This window comes from Notolabrus celidotus, chromosome 14 (genome assembly GCF_009762535.1).
Source record: "Notolabrus celidotus isolate fNotCel1 chromosome 14, fNotCel1.pri, whole genome shotgun sequence".
NCBI lineage: Eukaryota > Metazoa > Chordata > Actinopteri > Labriformes > Labridae > Notolabrus > Notolabrus celidotus.
The window spans coordinates 1,057,653-1,077,069 of NC_048285.1; the positions used below are offsets into that span (position 1 = coordinate 1,057,653).

General features: G+C 42.4%; 1 protein-coding gene across 1 annotated transcript in view; it reads right to left on the reverse strand.

The window, feature by feature from the left end:
- Positions 1-19,417, reverse strand: part of pipox (pipecolic acid oxidase) — an 82,716-nt gene that overhangs the window by 52,894 nt on the left and 10,405 nt on the right. The window contains exons 3-5 of the mRNA XM_034701667.1: positions 14,051-14,264; positions 8,752-8,934; positions 6,391-6,543 (exon numbers count right to left, since the gene is read on the reverse strand). Coding sequence (XP_034557558.1) covers positions 6,391-6,543; positions 8,752-8,934; positions 14,051-14,264 — 550 coding nt within the window. The remainder of the gene's footprint in view (positions 1-6,390; positions 6,544-8,751; positions 8,935-14,050; positions 14,265-19,417) is intronic.

The following is a 19,417-nucleotide window of genomic DNA, read 5'->3' on the forward strand; positions in this document are numbered from 1 at the left end:
GACTAGACGGTTCTCTATGTTCTATTATTAACAAAGACCCAACATCAAGACAGGATCAGATCCAGTCCCATCTTACAGACAGGACTCAGTCTGATCTCATCTTAATCCACCATGAGCAGAGCACTTTGCAGCATTTAGCAAGTTTACAGTGGCAAGGACAAACTTCCTTTAACAGACAGAAACCTCCAGCAGGACCAGACTCATGTTAGACACACATCTGCCTTTCATTTCAGAAGCTTTCCTGAGAGTTCTGTGTTTTGTTCCTTAAAGGTGACATATCATGCAAAATGGACTTTTTAATGGTTCTCTACCTGAAATATGTTTCCCTGGCATGTCTACAAACCCCCCGAGAATGAAAGAATCCATTCTGCCCCTGTTCTGATTTCTCCACCTTTCTGTAAATGTGTGTGAAACCAGCCGTTTCAGACTTCAGTGTTTTTGTTACGTCACAACAATATCCGGTCTGTCACGGAGTCAGAGCTCGGAGCTTGTTCAGCCCATAGACTGTATAAAATAATACTGAACCCTCCTCCGTTTTTTCATTACCTGCACACGTGTGCTAACAAGGAGCTTAGGAGGGAGGCATGCTAGTTGTAGGCTGTCTTAATAAACACAAAGGTCGGTTTTACTCCCACGTCTGCAGATTTGAAGATCTAGTGGAGGATTTTTATTTTTCATGGATAAGTGCTAGCGCTAGTTAGCATAGCCACATAGCTACATGTTGTAGCTGTGTACCAAGACACACGTCTACATACTGATAAATAAAACAACAAGAAACACTAAATCTGTGACCAATCTTCAGAAAGGTCCTGCTGCAGGCGCCTCTCCTTCAGGATCAGATTCTGGATCAGATTCAGAGGGTTGAAGTAACGTGATCTCTGAGCAGCCGTGTATATTCAGCCAACATGTAAACATTAGATCAACGTGCTGGACAGCTGAGGCCACATCCACTTCCTGAGGGGGCGTGGTCAGAGAGAAAACAGACTGTTCTGAGGAGGACTGAAGAAGAGGGTTTTTCAGGCAGACCAAAATCTGATTTCAAAGTGTTTTTTTGAGCATAAACTTTAAAGACATGTTTTGGGGACCTCTTAGACCAATATATGTTGATGAAAAAAGTTTGATATGTCACCTTTAACAGGCAGAAACCTCTAGCTGGACCAGACTCATGTTAGACACACATCTGCCTTTCATTTCAGAAGCTTTCCTGAGAGTTCTGTGTTTTGTTCCTTAATGTAGCGGTGTCTCTCTCTCTGTTTGTCAGATTACACACAGTGCACTGCAAAGATGGTAGACACAAAGACAGAGTCTCACTCTGTTTTAAGAAAACAACGACAGACTGAAATGCTCACTAACTCTGACTTATCTTTTCAAACACATCTGAAGTCTGAATAATTTGGTATTTAGTTAAGATTGTGGTTAAATTATCCCTTTTTTTTTTGCCAGTTCTGTTTATTGAGCAAAATTCAATGACATTGTAATCTGCGTACAAATTTACAGTTTTTAGTTTTTCATTTAAAGCTGGGGTTGGTAATCAGATTTAAATCCACTTTTTGTTATACTGGTTAAAATGATCTTTATGTCCTGATGGTAATCAATACATGATGTGTTCCTAAAAAAGAGTGAAAAAAAAGCTGCTATCTACAGCCGGAGTAAACCTGGGAAAACACCAACCAATCACTGTTTTTTGGGTGCCAAAATTTTAAACCATTCAAATCCCGTCCTGCCGTTCTGCCCGCCTCCTGCGCGTACATTTCCCCGGCGTGCACTCTGAGACCCCGTCTCCTGCCTCTGCTTCCCCTGACTCTATTTACTGCCCCTCTTGCTCAACCTCGGGCCTGTCCCCTCTGACCCGATGAGGTGCTTTGCTCAGGACTGTAGTCCAGATCAGAGTCTAAAAAGCGCTCACCACGGGGCTCTGACAAGCAACAACCAACCAACAAAACAACAATCCATGTTTGAATGAATGAAGAACTTCTCCTCTTGTCTCTCCTCTCTCCAGCTCACACACTCTACACCTCTCCTGATGCCTTCACTGACTGTCAACACTGTAGGAATTAAGAACATCTTCACTGAACACGTTAAACAAACAGTAGAGCTGTTACAGTATTATATATGTGTTATAACTTTTCTCCTGATATCGTGTCACCAGTACAACTGGATAATGTTAGCATGATAGTTGTGAGTGCTAACAGCAGCCATGTTTGTTTGTGTTTTTAACTTTCACTATGAGAATGTTTTGGTGAGGACCGGTTTTGAATCAGTCACCATCATATGGTCGCAAGTCAGCGGTGCTCGTGCATGTGAGCGGGGGGGGGGGGGGCGTTGTTTGGAAGGAGCTCTGAGGGAGGAGGGGAGGGGTTAGACGGAGTCCTGCAGAAATGCTACATTCAAATTCATGCTAGGTTTTCCGAAACTGCCAACCCCAGCTTTAAATGGAAAAAAGGAAAGAAAGAAAAAACCAAAACAACACAGCAATGAGACTGAGAGAACGACACTCCTAACAGGAGAAACAAGGTGCATACATGTGCATAGTTATATACCTGTAGAGGTCCATAGATACAGAGTTACAATATGAATATACACTCCCAGAAGTCAAAAAGAAAATAAATTCTCCTTTTAATATGTCACGTGCAGCTACATGGATACGACTTAGGCATAAATAATGTCTCTGGGACTTATTTAGGCCGCTGTTTTCAGAATGGGGCGCTGACTGTCACACACTCACACTAAACTTCCAGAGCTGCTTTGTGTTCTGCTGCTGTCAGCCGGTCTGACACAAACAGACTCACACAGAGACTTGCAGCACAGCGAGAGGCTGACAGATTAAAATAACTGCTCTTCTTATTTCCCTTCATTAAATTTCTGCTTTAGGAAACTTTCTGACTCGTCCGTGCCATCTGAAACCAAACAACAACAACAAATAAATACGAGGGAGTAATTATTATCATCTTGTTTTCAACCTAAACTAAACGCTCCAAATATTACACGTATAGTATCGGCGGTGTCTCAGAGTGAATAATGGGACGTGTCATCGCCATCTGTCCCTTCCTCTCCTCGGTGCATGTGGTCTGCTATTAGGCTGCGAGCTCCTGCTGCTCCGCCATAATGCTGCGGATAGAGACGAGCCATCTCCTGACATCAAACGCAGCTCACACAAACACTACCACAAACTAACACCTCACAGTCTGCTGGTTTTACAGGACCTGCTACAGAAACACCGTCCTCATTAACGCCGCTTTATGAAGCTCTTTATGATCCACGGTCCGGCACCGTGAGTTTTATTAACGCCGTTTAAAGACGTGTTTGTTTGGAGTGACGCTTAGAAGTCTACTTTTAGGACACCTGTGTGGTCGAGGTTTAAACTGAAGCAGATTACAGTTTAAATTATCATGAAGGCAAGGCAAGGCAAGGCAGCTTTATTTGTATAGCACATTTCATACACGAGGGCAACTCAATGTGCTTTACATTAACACATTAAAAGCATTGGAGACATTCAGACAAGCATAAAAGAACACAATTAAAATGACAAATATAATCAAACAGAAAAGAAAAGGAAAATTAGAAATATATTAAAAATTACATTAAAATTTTAATTTAAAGTGAGTTAAAATAATCTAAGATAGGAAGGCAGTGGTAAATAAGAAAGTCTTAGTCTGTGATTTAAAAGAGGTGAGAGTTGGAGCAGACCTACAGCTTTCAGGGAGTGTGTTCCAGATATGTGGTGCATAATGACTAAACGCTGCTTCACCATGTTTCCTTCTGACTCTAGGAACTGAAAGCAGACCAGTACCTGATGACCTCAGAGGTCGAGGTGGTTCATAAAGTAGCAGCAGATCAGCAATGTATTTTTGGCCTAAACCATTCAGGTCTTTATAAACCATCAGCAGGATTTTAAAGTCTATTCTCTGACAGACAGGAAGCCAGTGTAGAGATCTAAGAACTGGAGTGATGTGGTCTACTTTTCTGGTCCTTGTTAGGACTCGAGCAGCAGCATTCTGTATGAGCTGCAGCCGTCTGATGGACTTTTTAGGGAGTCCTGTAAAGACCCCGTTACAGTAGTCTAGTCTGCTAAAGATAAAAGCATGGAGGAGTTTTTCTGCATCCTGCTGAGACATAAGTCCTTTAATCCTTGATATATTCTTATGGTGATAATAGGCTGACTTTGTAATTGTCTTAATGTGGCTGCTGAAATGAAGGTCTGAGTCTAAGACTACACCAAGGTTTCTGGCTTGGTTTGAACATTTCATCGTTGCAGATTGGAGCTGAGCAGTAACCTTTAACATTTCTTCCTCCAAAAACAATCATTTCAGTTTTTTCTTTGTTTAACTGAAGAAAGTTCTGTCTCGTCCAGTCATTGATTTGTTCAATGCATTTACTCAGTGTTTGTATGGGACTTTAATCCCCTGGTGATATGGTGATGTAAATGTGTGTGTCATCTGCATAGCTATGGTATTTTATTTGGTTGTTTCTTATTATCTGAAGCTGTTTTTTTAATGTATGAAGGAGGAAAAAAGTTCCTTTAGCATGATCTCTTTACCTGCACTGAAGAGAGAAAATGTCTTCAGGGGAAAAATCAATCACATATGTTGTTTGCAACAGATAACAAGGAAAGAGCAGAATACAGTACATTTTCAAATCAATTAAATCATCTTTAAACCAAAACTTTGTGTCAACTTTCTTTATACCTTTAGATGGTAGCTGGGTCATGAGCCTGAGTATGGAGAGTGATCAGCTGGTTATGCAAATTAGAGATGAGACCCCTTTGCTTCATGCTGGGTTGCTGCTCACCATGTCAGGATTACAGTTTGCATAACAACGTGCCTACGATACATTATCTCTTACATATAGTGCTCTTAATGTCAAAAGCAACACTGGGAGATTTATTCTAAAGACTGTTTTGACTTCATCATGTCTCTACTAAGAGGATAGGACGTGGATAGAGTGAGAGAGAGAGAGAGAGAGAGAGAGAGAGAGAGAGAGAGAGAGAGAGAGAGAGAGAGAGAGAGAGAGAGAGAGAGAGAGAGAGAGTTCCTAAAGTGTCCACTAGAGGCTGGATTTATAATGATGCATTAGATTTTAAAGGTGACATATCATGCAAAATCGACTTTTTAATGGTTCTCTACCTAAAATATGTTTCCCTGGCATGTCTACAAACCCCCTGAAAATGAAAAGAATCCATTCTGCCCCTGTTTTGAGTTCTCCACCTTTCTGTAAATGTGTGTGAAACCAGCCGTTTCAGACTTACGTGTTTTTGTTACGTCACAACAATATCCGGTCTGTAACAGGAAGTCAGAGCTCGGAGCTTGTTCAGCCCATAGACTGTATAAAATACAACTCAACCCCTCCTCTGTTTTTCATTCCCTGCACACACGTGTGCTAACAAGGAGCTTAGGAGGGAGGCATGCTAGTTGTAGGCTGTCTTAATAAACACAAAGGTCGCTTTGACTCCCCACGTCTGCAGATTTGAAGATCTAGTGGATGATTTTTATTTTCATGGAAAAGTGCTAGCGCTAGTTAGCATAGCTACATAGCTACATGTTCGTAGCTGTGTACCAAGACACACGGTTCAGAAAGGTCCTGCTGCAGGCGCCTCTCCGTCAGGATCAGATTCTGGATCAGATTCAGAGGGTTGAAGTAACGTGATCTCTGAGCAGCCGTGTATATTCAGCCAACATGTAAACATTAGATCAACGTGCTGGAGAGCCGAGGCCACATCCACTTCCTGAGGGCGCGTGGTTAGACAGCTCATGCTCATTTAAAGGCACAGACACAGAAAACAGACTGTTCTGGGCAGGGCTGAAAAAGAGGGGTTTACAGGCAGACCAAAATCTGATTTCAAAGTGTTTTTTTGAACATAAACTTTAAAGACATGTTTTGGGGACCTCTTAGACCAATATATATTGATGAAAAAGAGCGTAATTTGTCACCTTTAAGATATTAAAATTACGGGTGTTGCATTATTAGATGCATGGCTGACTTTAGTGACAGGTGAGCACCCTGTATCTGTTAACGAGGAGGCTTAAGGCCCGCTTTAACTCCGCCTCTTTGCGTCTTGCTAGGTCAAATGAAGTTTGGTTGATTTAGTTGGCAATACAGCAACACCGGACGATAGGCTTCAAACCTCTGCTTCAGAAACAAACCTAAAGTTAGCTAAACCCTGATAAAGGTGGATTTTATGGATATTGTTGCCTACAGTTGAGCCGCCATGTTTTAAGCATGCATATATTTCAGGGTTCCAGCTTTGTTCATGTTGAGTCTTGTCCTCTCCTGGATGGAGGACAACATTTTAACTCAACACAAACTCATGTTTTTGTGTCTCAGTTTCTGAATAAGAAGTGCTCTAGTGTGTAAATGTTCCTTAACACCTAAGAGTCCAGGACTGAGTCTTACCTTCATCAACCCCGGGTACTCGTTGGAGGGGAGTCCGTAGATGTGCTCTTTGCTCTCCTCACACTCCGTCTGTATGAAGCACGGGAAACGCTTCTTAATGTCGTACGAGCCGGGGACTTTCTCCTTCCAGTAGCAGACGTTGATCTTCGCCACCTGGAGGAGAGATCACAGGGAAACTATTACAAGAGGGCAGAGCAAGATTTCAGTTTCAAAGCCTCATGTCTGGCTCTTTGGATACCTACAGCTTGATTTCAGGAGCAAGAAACGACACACATTATTACATCTCTAATTGGCTGGTGACTGCTGTCAATCACAGGTAGCTCCGCCCTAAATATTCCCTAGCTTTTTGCTCCCTTTGACTCTCAACATGACCATCATTTACAAGATGAACGTCATGAGAAGTGAGAGGTGTTTCAGGATGGAAATTTGACTCTACAAACTACAGGAATGTCAGATTTTGGTGACGGAGAGCTTCCTCTTATCACACATCGCTTGAGTTTCCAGGTGTTATAAGTCTTAAAGGTGACATATCACGCTTTTTTCATCAATATATATTGGTCTAAGAGGTCCCCGAAACATGTCTTTAAAGTTTATGCTCAAAAAACCACTTTGAAATCAGATTTTGGTCTGCCTGAAAAACCCTCTTCTTCAGTCCTCCTCAGAACAGTCTGTTTTTTCTCTGAACACGCCCCCTCAGGAAGTGGATGTGCCTCGGCTCTCCAGCACGTTGATTTAATGTTTACATGTTGGCTGAATATACACGGCTGCTCAGAGATCGCGTTACTTCAACCCTCTGAATCTGATCCAGAATCTGATCCTGACGGAGAGGCACCTGTAGCAGGACCTTTCTGAAGGATTGGTCACAGATTTAGTGTTTCTTGTTATTTTATTTGTCAGTATGTCGACGTGTGTCTTGGTACACAGCTACAGCTACAGCTACGAACATGTAGCTATGTGGCTATGCTAATTAGCGCTAGCACTTATCCATGATAAATAAAAATCATCCACTAGATCTTCAAATCTGCAGACGTGGGGAGTAAAACCGACCTCTGCCAGAAAGGCAGCGGGACCTTTCTGAAGGATTGGTCACAGATTTAGTGTTTCTTGTTGTTTTATTTGTCAGTATGTCGACGTGTATCTTGGTACACAGCTACAGCTACGACATGTAGCTATGTAGCTATGCTAACTAGCGCTAGCACTTATCCATGATAAATAAAAATCCTCCACTAGATCTTCAAATCTGCAGACGTGGGGAGTAAAACCGACCTTTGTGTTTATAAAGTCAGCCTACAACTAGCATGCCTCCCTCCTAAGCTCCTTGTTAGCACACATTTGTGCAGGGAATGAAAAACAGAGGAGGGGTTGAGTTGTATTTTATACAGTCTATGGACTGAACAAGCTCCGAGCTCTGACTCCGTGACAGACCGGATATTGTTGTTACGTAACAAAAACACTGAAGTCTGAAACGGCTGGTTTCACACACATTTACAGAAAGGTGGAGAAATCAGAACAGGGGCAGAATGGATTCTTTTCATTCTCGGGGGGTTTGTAGACATGCCAGGGAAACATATTTCAGGTAGAGAACCATTAAAAAGTCCATTTTGCATGATATGTCACCTTTAAGTGAACATGGCTTTATGAAGATATTCAAATTAAAATATCAGAGAGCATTAAAGTCTCATTTTTCATTTCATTTGTGTCCAAAAAGTAAAGAAATAAATCATCTTTGAATGAAAGCTCACTGACATAAAAAACAGCAGTATTGGTGTCACTCATCAAACTACAGACTAACACCTCCTCTTCCTCCTCTTCATCACTTTCTTCTGTCTAATAGAAGTGTGATTACTAAAGCCGCTCCGTGGTGATGAAGTGAGAAAGAGGATTTAATGAAATGTACACATGGTTGTACAAACCCCGTCCATCTGAGGCGGCCGATAATAAGGACACATTGTTCCTGAGCGCTTGCTGTAATGAACTAACCGTCCATGCACTCATTCCCAGGGACCATAAAGATTCAGGTCGAGCTCTGAGGTGGAGCTTTTCTACCAGATCACTCAGGCATGGCGTCCTCATCATGCTCCCCCCGCCCTCCCAAACTCTGCTACTACCTGAATAATGCAATTCCAATATCAAGTCCAGCTCTCCGCTCTAACAGCTGTCTGCTTGTTTCTCCATCACCCTCTCTTTCCGGCTGTGTGGCATGTTGTGAGATGGAAAAGACTGCCCTGCTGACTCAGGGCTCTGCTGAAATAAGGAGCAGTGATGCATTCTGGTCCACAGTTTTTAAGTGTGGGCGTTTAAAGGGTTAAACAGGGGGAGAAACAGAGGGACTGAGTTCCAGTTCCAGGAGGACTCTCATACCTCCAGTGGCAGCTCCAAGCCGGTGTGAGCCAGCAGCCTGTTGGCCCAGGGTCCGGCAGTGATCACCACACTCCTGGCTCGATGAGATCCTGTGGAGGTGACCACGGTGACCACAGGGCCAGGTTTGATGTCCGTCACCATCTCTCTGTCTCGTATGACCCCACCCATCTTCTGAAACTGGCCCTGCAGAAAGAGAGAGAGAGAGAGGCACACAAGGTCACGATCAGACTTTCTTAACAGAACTTTAAGACATGATACTAACGGATCAGTAAGATCTGATTAAACAGTTCTTTCCTCCCTTCAGTTATTCTAAAGAGTGTAGCTACATCATGCAGAGAAAGAAGGAATAGGAAGTCATCTTCTGTGATGCAAACTTAATTGCATAATAAAGGTGCAGACAGAAACCCTTTAAAGCTCCTGTGCAGAGCTTTCTGTTTGAGTCGTTTTTGGCGCCGCCTGTGGACAAACTGATACTTCTAATCTCTTAATCCAACTTGTACACACATGGTAGTTTTCTCCAACAAACAAATCTCACCTGTCCCTCTTTTAACATTTTTAACTGTGGATGCAAAAAGTGACAAAAGGCTGCTTCATTAACGGCATGTCAATCATCTGGCCTGACTCCTCCCCCTCGCAGCGGTTACAGGCATTAAAATTAAAACATAGAAACTATCTACTTTGATGCTGAAGATCTCATTTCGCTTTTGCAGGACATGAAGAGGCATCACAGTTAATCTCACTCTGATTCATAAGCAGGCAAAAATTACTCACTGGAGCTTTAACTACATTTTAGCTGCACAAAATCCAAGCAGAGAAACACAAAGCTTCAAACATTTCATACAAAAGCAAATAGATTTTTTATCAACCTTCATTTTTAATGCAAGACACATGGACCAGAAATACAAACACACAGGATTCTGTGATCGTGCATTCATGGAGAGATGTCAGAGTAAGAGGGGCTGCACACGAATGAGCATTTGAGGATTTGTGCTTTGCTTAAAGGCACTTTGGCAGAGTCCAGGAAGTGAACTTGGACCTCTTTAACTACCAGCGCTGATTCTAGACTTTGGTCTGTAGCAGGTAACGTAACGGGTGTCCTCTAGAAACCGTTACATAATAAAGGTTAGTTCTAAATAAGTAAGAGAAAAACAAGACACATCCAAGAACCTCACGTTTATTCACAAATAGTCTGCATCATAAATTGTCTTTATATTTGTTGCCCACCTTATTAGTATCATGTTTAAAGTACAAAGAGATGTTTGTGTTAAAGATCTTTAACAAAGTGTTTCTCAGGGTTCCCACTCTTTTCCAGAGATCATTTTCCAGGACATTTTCAGTGATGACCAAGCTGGTATGACAGTCTAAATTGAGTTCCTAATTCAGCTCCTAAATAGTCTAATATGTTCCTCTCAGTGGAAGTCTACATTGAAAGACGTGCAGTCTATGGCTATCCATGAAATCATCTCTTACATGCTTAAAAATGATGGCAAATTAATTATAGAACAATGCAGATGTACAGCACTTCACTTTATTAGTGCAACCAAGTAGCAATGATGGCCAACTCTCATCTCAGCTTTCTCTTTACTCAATAAATATAAAATGAGCTAAGTAAAAAACAAAAGAGCCAGCAAAGGACTCTGGAAGCTGCCTTACTGAAATAAATTAATAATAATATAATATCACTGGCTTCCAGTTGCAGCTCGCATCAGATACAAAACTCTAATCATGACTTACAAAGCAGTCACCAAAACCGCTCCAGTTTACCTGGAACCCCTCATCCAGGTCTACTGCCCTTCTCGCCCACTACGCTCAGCCTCTGAAAAGCGCCTAGTGCTTCCAGCACACAAGGCCTCAAAATCACTAGCTGGACTCTTCTCTTCTGTTGCCCCTAAATGATGGAATGAATTGGCCAACTCCATTCGATCTGCAGAGTCCCTCTCTACTTTCAAAAGACAGCTAAAGACCCAGCTCTTTAGGAAGCACTATGCACTTAGCTAGACTGTTCTCCACTGTTGTCCCCAGTGGCAGATCATGTCGTCCAGCTACAGTTGACTCACACTGTCCTGCTCTACCTAAATAGAACTGAATGATAAAAATGGCTCCCAATGTTGAATGGGGATGTGTTTTTTTAACCTTGTTAGATCGCACACAGTCATGTTGGAATAATTTTCCAGGACAATCTGTGATTTTCCAGGACATTTGACTTTTTCTCCCACTTTCCAGGTGGTTTCCAGTACTGGAAAACTGGTCAACTGTTTTCCAGGTTTTCCAGTTTTTCCAGGACGTGTGGGAACCCTGGTTTCTGTTCTTGTTCCTACTTTAGCAAACATCTATTTATTTGAGTTCACACCAGTTTTCAATGATTTCAAACAACCTCTGAACAAAGTCATGAGATCATTTAGTCCTCTGTGAATCATCTGTGCGGCTTTACTTGTTGCTGTGCTATAACGTTAAAAATGAAATAAGAATGTTTTATTCAACTTTAGAAAATGTGAACACTATTTAGAAGAGTGTGCGAGTCTGTTTAATGTTAGTCAAAGTGACACTGTGAAGTAAAACCAGCCGTTAGTTTTCATAAAGAGAATAAAATAAGACATTAAGACTCCAACACTCTGAGATAATTCAAGCAGACAGATCTACTGCGACGTATATTAAGACATAATATCAGAGGCGAGATGCTATTAAAGAGCCGTGGCATGAAAACGCACAAAGCAATAATCTGCTGATCTATTACACATCTATCACTTCATGCTTTAATTCATAATTGACTGCTGCTTCACAAAGAGGCGGCCGAACAATCCGTCCCGTCGATTGAAAACGACGCCTCCCTGAAATAACAAAGCGGCGTTTTGTGCTTGACCTGGCAACCGTGCAGGAGTCTGTTCTCCTCCAGTGCTCCCTCTCAGCGCTGACACGGCCCGCTAATGTGGATTTATCGCTCAAAGATATTCCTGGCATGAGCTATTATTAGATTAAAACAATGGGCATGAAATATGTTCAATTATCCACCGCTCGGTATTATTCAGGCAAATTCTGTGTCTGTGAAATCACAAAGTGTTTGCTCCTTTAATCTTTCATCACTTTTACAAGCTCTCATTACCTACAGGCTCCTTTCAGAGACACTGTTCATGCTACAGATCTCTTCAATGCAGAAATTAAAATGATTTCTGAATAGCTTACTGCATAAACTTATTTTGAAGCTTTAAATAATGAGAATTTACACAAACTGAAGTCAAAGGGTCGAGTGTTTGAGAATGAGACGGGTTTAGACGTCTGACAACAGATCTAAGGAAGGTCGTCTTATGCTATTCTCAGCACATTTAAGCGCAGTGACATCTCTGACCATGTCACAGGCTGTTTCCGAAATCGCCTACTATACTAGCAGTACGTACTGATATGTCCAAAATTCAGTATGTAGTAAGTAGTATGTGAACAAGAGCAAAATCTGCAGTAAGCCAGAACTCCCCGGATGTCTACTGATACAGGAAAATATCTCAGTATGCATCGGACCAGTCTGCCTCGCGTACTGTTTCCCATAATGCACAGCGCTCGTTCTGCTTTTTCTTTTTCCTCATTTTTTGACGGGAGGAAATCTGTTTTTAGGTGCTGTGAAAGTTATCAAATTCCATATAAACCACTTCCTAACTTTTTAAATCATAAATGGATGCTAAATAAGCATTTTATTTATCGGCTTCGCCGTTGTTTACTTCCGCTTTCCGAAACCGGAAATCCAGCGAAGTCTGGTTCAGCATGCTGCATGACAGATCGGACAGAACAGTCATACTACATACTAAATTCAAACACAGTATGTAGTAGGCAATACCTACTGACTACTACATTAGTAAGTAGTATGTAGCAGGCCGTTTCGGAAACAGTCACAGTGTTTATTTCTGATTTAAAACTTCATGCATCAGATCACTTTATTTGGCATGCATGTAAACAGTGAATGATTAGGAGTTGTAACCACAGATATTGGGCCTCATTCACTAACAGTGCATACGCACAAATACGTGCTTAAACTGTGCGTACGCATGTTTGAAGCACAAATCTGAGATTCATCAATATATTCTTACTTGAATTTGTTCTTACACTGTGAACAAAAATAGAACTTCCTCAGACCATGCGTACAAACAAATGATGACGACCAACTGTCTCAGAAAATGTAAACACATACTCTTTGAACTAAATGCATGACATATTTAAATTACTGTCAGTAAAAGAAAAAAGCCAGATGACTGTCATATAAGAAAAGGCAGAAAACTCATCACATTTTCTATTTTCAAGGTTTTATTTCAAAGTTAGCTACTATTTTTGTAGATATTTTTTTATTATAATGGGCAAAATGAACTATTTTAGACAACTTAAAAAAAAAAAGAAACTTTCTGGAAGACATCTCTTTGTGTCTCGCGACCCCCAAGGGGGTCCCAACCCCCACTTTGGGAACCCCTGCCCTAAGAAACGGATGGCTAGTTGGTGAGCATATTTTATGTTATGTTTAGCTTAAGTCTCTATTTGCGGCTCATGATTAGGGCATGTGCACTAAAACAACGGCCATGCCCACATGCGTGTTGTAGAAGAGCACACACTTTGGCTGCTGAAGGCTCGTTGGATGCGTTTGGACCAAGCGGCAAACTCCGGTCTCAAATGATGAGAGTGCTATAAACTGCAATACATCGAAAATCCTCTTGAGGCTGGCTGCAGAAACACCAGAAACCACATAGACATGAATGGTAAAAAGACGATCTTTGCAGCATTAATAAACATGTTTACAGCCTGGTTCAAAAAACGGCTTGGCCCTACAACGCTAATCTCTCTAATGGCACACACTGTACGGGGGGGGGAATTTGTTTTCTAACGTGACGGTTCAGAAGATATTAAGATTATGAGTTTTGCCCAAATAAGGACATGACTGACGTGACTCCCGGTCGGGAACACACAGCCATTGGCTAAGAGGCTCACACTACGTCACACTCTGCCTAGTTGAGTTCTGCATTTCCAATATGGCTGCTGCTGTCGATTTGCTTCAAAACAGCTCTCAGGAACAGATGGGTGACGTCACGGATACTACGTCCATATTTTATACAGTCTATGGTTTGGACACAGCTGGTGGAAAGTTACTCTACGCCCCTGAGAAAGTGTGACAGATAATTGTGGCGTGCTGTGTTCATTACATTAAATGAATTACCATTAGGCAGCGGTTGAATATCATCACTTCATGACTTTATCAAACATTTCTACATATTTATTAGTGAATGAGGCCCATTGACTCTACATGCTAAACACTCTCAGCAGGGTGTACCTGTGCAGTCTTCAGAGCCCGGTCAGCGTACAGGACTCCAGCAGGTACTTCCACAACGGCTCCGTGACCCTCGGTCAGCTTCACCTGGGGGATGTGTTTACTGAAGTTCTCCCTGGTCAGAGCCACCATGGGGACCTTGTTCTTCTGCAGGGTGCTCTTCACCAGCTCGTAGTACCGGCTGTTCTCTGGTCCCATCACCAGGAGGCCTGTTTGTCTGAGAGGAGATCAGGAAAACCATGCTACTGAACCCATTATCAATGGTTACTGTGGAGGGATTACTCTGCCTTAATTAGGATTTTTTCTCTCATTTGGTGCAAAGTCATGAAAACAAATAAAGGCGTGTAGAGTTTGATAAAATATGATGAAAGTATTGGACTTAAGGAACATTTGATTGCACAGCAGAGATGAAACATGGATGTTCTGGAGTTTAAGTAACTTCAGAGGACGTAACTCGAGATAAAGAGTCATAAAACAGCAGAGACAAACTCTCACCTTTCTGAACACGGAGCAAAGTACAGATGAAGTGGATGACTTGGGTTATGCATGATTGTGAGGGCTTCAAGGATCAGAGATAAGGTGAGTAGGAGTCATTTAGTTTTTGGACTGCATTATTTCCATTATTACAAGTATTACTGTTTTAGCATCATTTTCATTTTACTTGATAGTATTTTCTTTTTTTTTTCCTGCTTTTATCTGATTTTAGTTTATTGAGCTAATTGTAAAAATGTTTTTATTTTCTGATATTTATTTAATTTTTTAATTTTATCTCCATCCATCCATTCATCCATCTTCCTCTGCTTTTCCAGGTCCAGGTTGTGGGGGCAGCAGCCTCAGCAGGGAAGCCCAGACACTCCTCTCCCCGGCCACTTCCACCAGCTCTTCTGGGAGGATACCGAGGCGCTCCCAGGCCAGCTGAGAGATATAATCTCTCCAGCGTGTCCTGGGTCTTCCCCGTGGCCTCCTCCCAGACGGACATGCCCGAAACACCTCCCCAGGGAGACGTCCGGGAGGCATCCTGACCAGATGCTCGAACCACCTCATCTGGCTCCTCTGGATCCGGAGGAGCAGTGGCTCTACTTTGAGCCTCTCCTGGATGTCTAAGCTCCTGACCCTCTCTCTAAGGCTGAGCCCAGACACCCTGTGGAGAAAGCTCATTTCGGCCGCTTGTATTCGCGATCTTGTTCTTTCAGTCACTACCCACAGCTCGTGATCATAGGTGAGGGTTAGAACGTAGATTGAATGGTAAATTGAGAGCTTTGCCTTCTGGCTCAGCTCTCTCTTCATCATGACAGACCGGTACAGCGTCCGAATCACTGCAGACACTGCCCTGATCCGTCTGTCAATCTCGCACTCCCTCTTCCCCTCACTCGTGAACAAGACCCCAAGATACTTAAACTCCTCCGCTTGGGGTAAAGACTCTCCTCTGACCCGGAGAGGGCATGCCACCCTTTTCCGGCTGAGCACCATGGCCTCAGACTTGGAGGTGCTGATCCTCATTCCTGCCACTGCACACTCGGCTGCAAACCATCCCAGTGTGAGCTGGAGGTCACCGTTCGATGACACCGATAGGACCACATCATCTGCAAATAGCAGAGATGGAATCCTAAGGTCACCGAACTGGACACCCTCCGCCTCTAGAAATCCTGTCCAGAAAAGTTATGAACAGCAGTGTTTCCCCTACCATCATACGCGCCCCCCCCAACAGAGGCATCCACCCTCCTTGGAAGTTCAATTAATTTTATTTTCTGTTTAGCACCAGAGAGGTTGAAGAAGCTAGATCAGCAGTGGCGCAAGAAGTATACAATTCTGCAGAAGAAGGGATTTTCATTTCAACTACTTCTTTCACTTAAACATACTGTATGAGACTAAAGGTTAAAACATGTTGTGCGATATTTCCCCTTTAACGTTTATGAAGGAGTTCCACAGCGCACCGTTTTAGGTCCTTTACATTTTCCTCTGATTGTCAATAAATGTATAAAGCAGGTAAAAACTTCTACTTTCTGCTGATTTGACAGCTAATCTGGGAAGAGGCACAATGTTCAGGGGGAGAGAGTGAGAGAGGATATGCAACAAGAGGTCAAAGGTCAGCCTCTGTATCAGGACGACACATTAAACCACAAAGCCAAATTAGCGTCCTGAGAGTGAATCTTTAATGTTTGTGTCGTCTCTCACAGCAGGAGGTGATCTTTTGTAAGCTTACACATGAACAGGACTTAAACTGCAACGAGATGCCTGCTATGTCCACAGGGTGCGCCAAACTCAACACAATCAGGAAGTTCCTCCATGGAGCTTTAATCCTGGGAGATTTATTTATCAGGAGCTGTGAAGACTGAAGCAGTTTTCTGACTGCGTAATCACTTTGAAGTTAAGAGAGCAAACCTTGAGATAAAAAAGTCATCACAGGAAATGAAGCAGATATTCGTCAATCAGCCGCATCTATGTTGTATTTTCCTTTCACCGTCTTGAAGGACGTGCACACAAAGTTTTTCTTTTAACCTTTGAGTCTTTAGTCGAGCCGCAGCTGATTTTCTGAACACTACGAGGAGCCATCCCTGCAGCTGCCAGAGTGAATTAAAATTGAGCTGTTGCTTATTGTTACCGTCATGCAGCTGGAGGCAGTCAGCTCAAGGTCATCAAAACCAAGGTTTGCTCCCCCTTTTCACACACCCTTGAAAAAACTATTAAACTTGACAAAGGACGGCGAGGAGGAGGCGTCATGGAGGGAATAGCGGCTCCTCTCCTCCGAGACGGCGGCTCAAATATTCAGAGAGAGTTATTAAAGTTCAGGGATCACAGTTTGAATCCACATCCACGAAAATACTGAGGTTATAAGAGTCCGTCTTAAAACTTTGTCTTCCTGTTACACTAAACTTTATTTATACTCCTGTGTGAGTTCGTCAATATGGATTTATAACCTGCTCCATTGGAAAAACAGTCAAATTACTGTTATTAAAAAATATTCAAAATATAAATAAATGGTGAAATTGAACAACAGAAATGTGACAGAAAAACAAACAATGAGAGGAAAACAGAAGCTACAGAGAGAGAGGACACAAACAAGGACTAAGAGTTATGATACATTTAAGATAGTAATTATAAAAGTTATGATAACTGTCACAGGAAAAAGGGAGAGAGAATTCAGAGAGATTAAATGAAGGAAATTTAAAATAAGTTCTATATTTTTGATCACGTGTGCACGTTTGGATGCATGTGTTACAGGTAGAGATGTCTATTTGTGTTGTCCACTGTTTTTATGAATAATAGCATTAATTGCTAAAACCCAAATATCAGATGATCTCACTTTTTTCAGAAGTATTTCTATGAAAAGCAAACCTGATCTTAAGTTTGTTATTTTCCACCCCATGTTTGGTCCTACTCGAGGTTTCTGCCTGTTCAAGGATGTTTTTCCACACCACTGTAACAGGCTAAATGACTTTAGCAGCTGATTTTAGTCGCTCCAAGTTTTGGAACACCGCCGCTTGCATCAATGTCACTTCTTGATCACTGACCAATCAGAATCAAGAAGGGGCGGGGCTTCTGAAATCGACTTTTCAACAGCAATGGAGGAGATCTGTACGAAGGAGAATGTCAACACGCTCTTGTTTTCCAAGTCTACAGTCATGGCCAAAAGTTTTGAGAATGACACAAATATTACATTTTCACAAAGTCTGCTGCTTCAGGGTTTTTAGTTGTTTTTGTCAGATGTTTCTATGGTATAATGAAATACAATTAGAAGCATTTCATAAGCATCAAATGCTTTTATTGAGAATTACACAGAATTCATGCAATAAGTCAATATTTGCAGTGTTGACCCTTCTTTTTCAAGACCTCTGCAATTCTCCCTGGCATGCTGTCAATCAACTTCTGGACCAAATCCTGACTGATGGCAGTCCATTCTTGCATAATCAATGCTTGGAGTTTGTCAGAATTTGTGGGTTTTTGATTGTCCACCCGCCTCTTGAGGATTGACCACAAGTTCTCAATGGGATTAAGATCTGGGGAGTTTCCTAGCCAAGGGCCCAAAATCTTAATGTTTTGTTCCCCGAGCCATTTTGTTCTGACTTTTGCTTTATGGCAAGGTGCTCCATCATGCTGGAAAAGGCATTCTTCATCACCAAACTGCCCTTGGATGGTTGGGAGAAGTTGCTCTGGGAGGACGTTCTGGTACCATTCTTTATTCATGGCTGTGTTTTTAGGCAAGATTGTGAGAGAGCCCACTCCCTTGACCGAAAAGCAACCCCACACATGAATGGTCTCAGGATGCTTCACTGTTGGCAAGAGACAGGACTGATGGTAGCGCTCACCTCGTCTTCTCCGAACAAGCCTTCCTCCAGATGCCCCAAACAATGGGAAAGGGGATTCATCAGAGAAAATGACTTTACCCCAGTCCTCAGCAGTCCAGTCCCTGTACCTTCTGCAGAATATCAGTCTGTCCCTGATGTTTTTACTGGAGAGAAGTGGCTTCTTTGCTGCCCTCCTTGACACCAGGCCTTCCTCCAAAAGTCTTCGCCTCACTGTGCGTGCAGATGCACTCACACCTGCCTGCTGCCATTCCTGAGCAAGCTCTGCACTGGTGGTGGCCCGATCCAGCAGCTGTAACACCTTCAGGAGACGGTCCTGCCGCTTGCTGGACTTTCTTGGGCGCCCTGGAGCCTGTTTGGCAACAATTGAACCTCTCTCCTTGAAGTTCTTGATAATTGGATAGACGGTTGACTGAGGTGCAATCTTACTCGCTGCTATAAACTTCCCTGTTAGGCCCTTTTTGTGCAATGCAATGATGGCTGCACGTGTTTCCTTGCAGGTAACCATGGCTAACAGATGAGGAACAATGGTGTCATGCACCATCTTCCTTTTAAAGTGTCCAGTCACTCAATCATGACAGATTGATCGCCAGCCTTGTCCTCATCAACACCCACACCTGTGTTAATGTGTGTGACACCTGTGTGTCATTGAAATGATGTTAGCTGGTCCTTTTGTGGCAGGGCTGAAATGCAGTGGAAATGTGTTTTTGGTGATAAAGTTCATTTTCAAGGCAAAGAGGGACTTTGCAATTAATTGCAGTTGAGCTGATCACTCCTCATAACATTCTGGAGTATATGCGAATTCCCATTATAAAAACTGAAACAGCAGACTTTGTGAAAATTAATAGTTGTGTCATTGTGTCAACATTTGGCCATGACTGTAGAGCTACTACTGATGCCACGACACGATTCAATCAATAGCTTTTACAGTTTGTTGTTAAGATGCTGTTGAATGAAAGCAAACAGAACATTTTAAAACAGACATATTCAAGGGAAGCGAAAGTGCAGCAAGACAACCTTCATGACGTAGCCACAGTAAACACTGGTGAGAAGGGAACACTCTGAA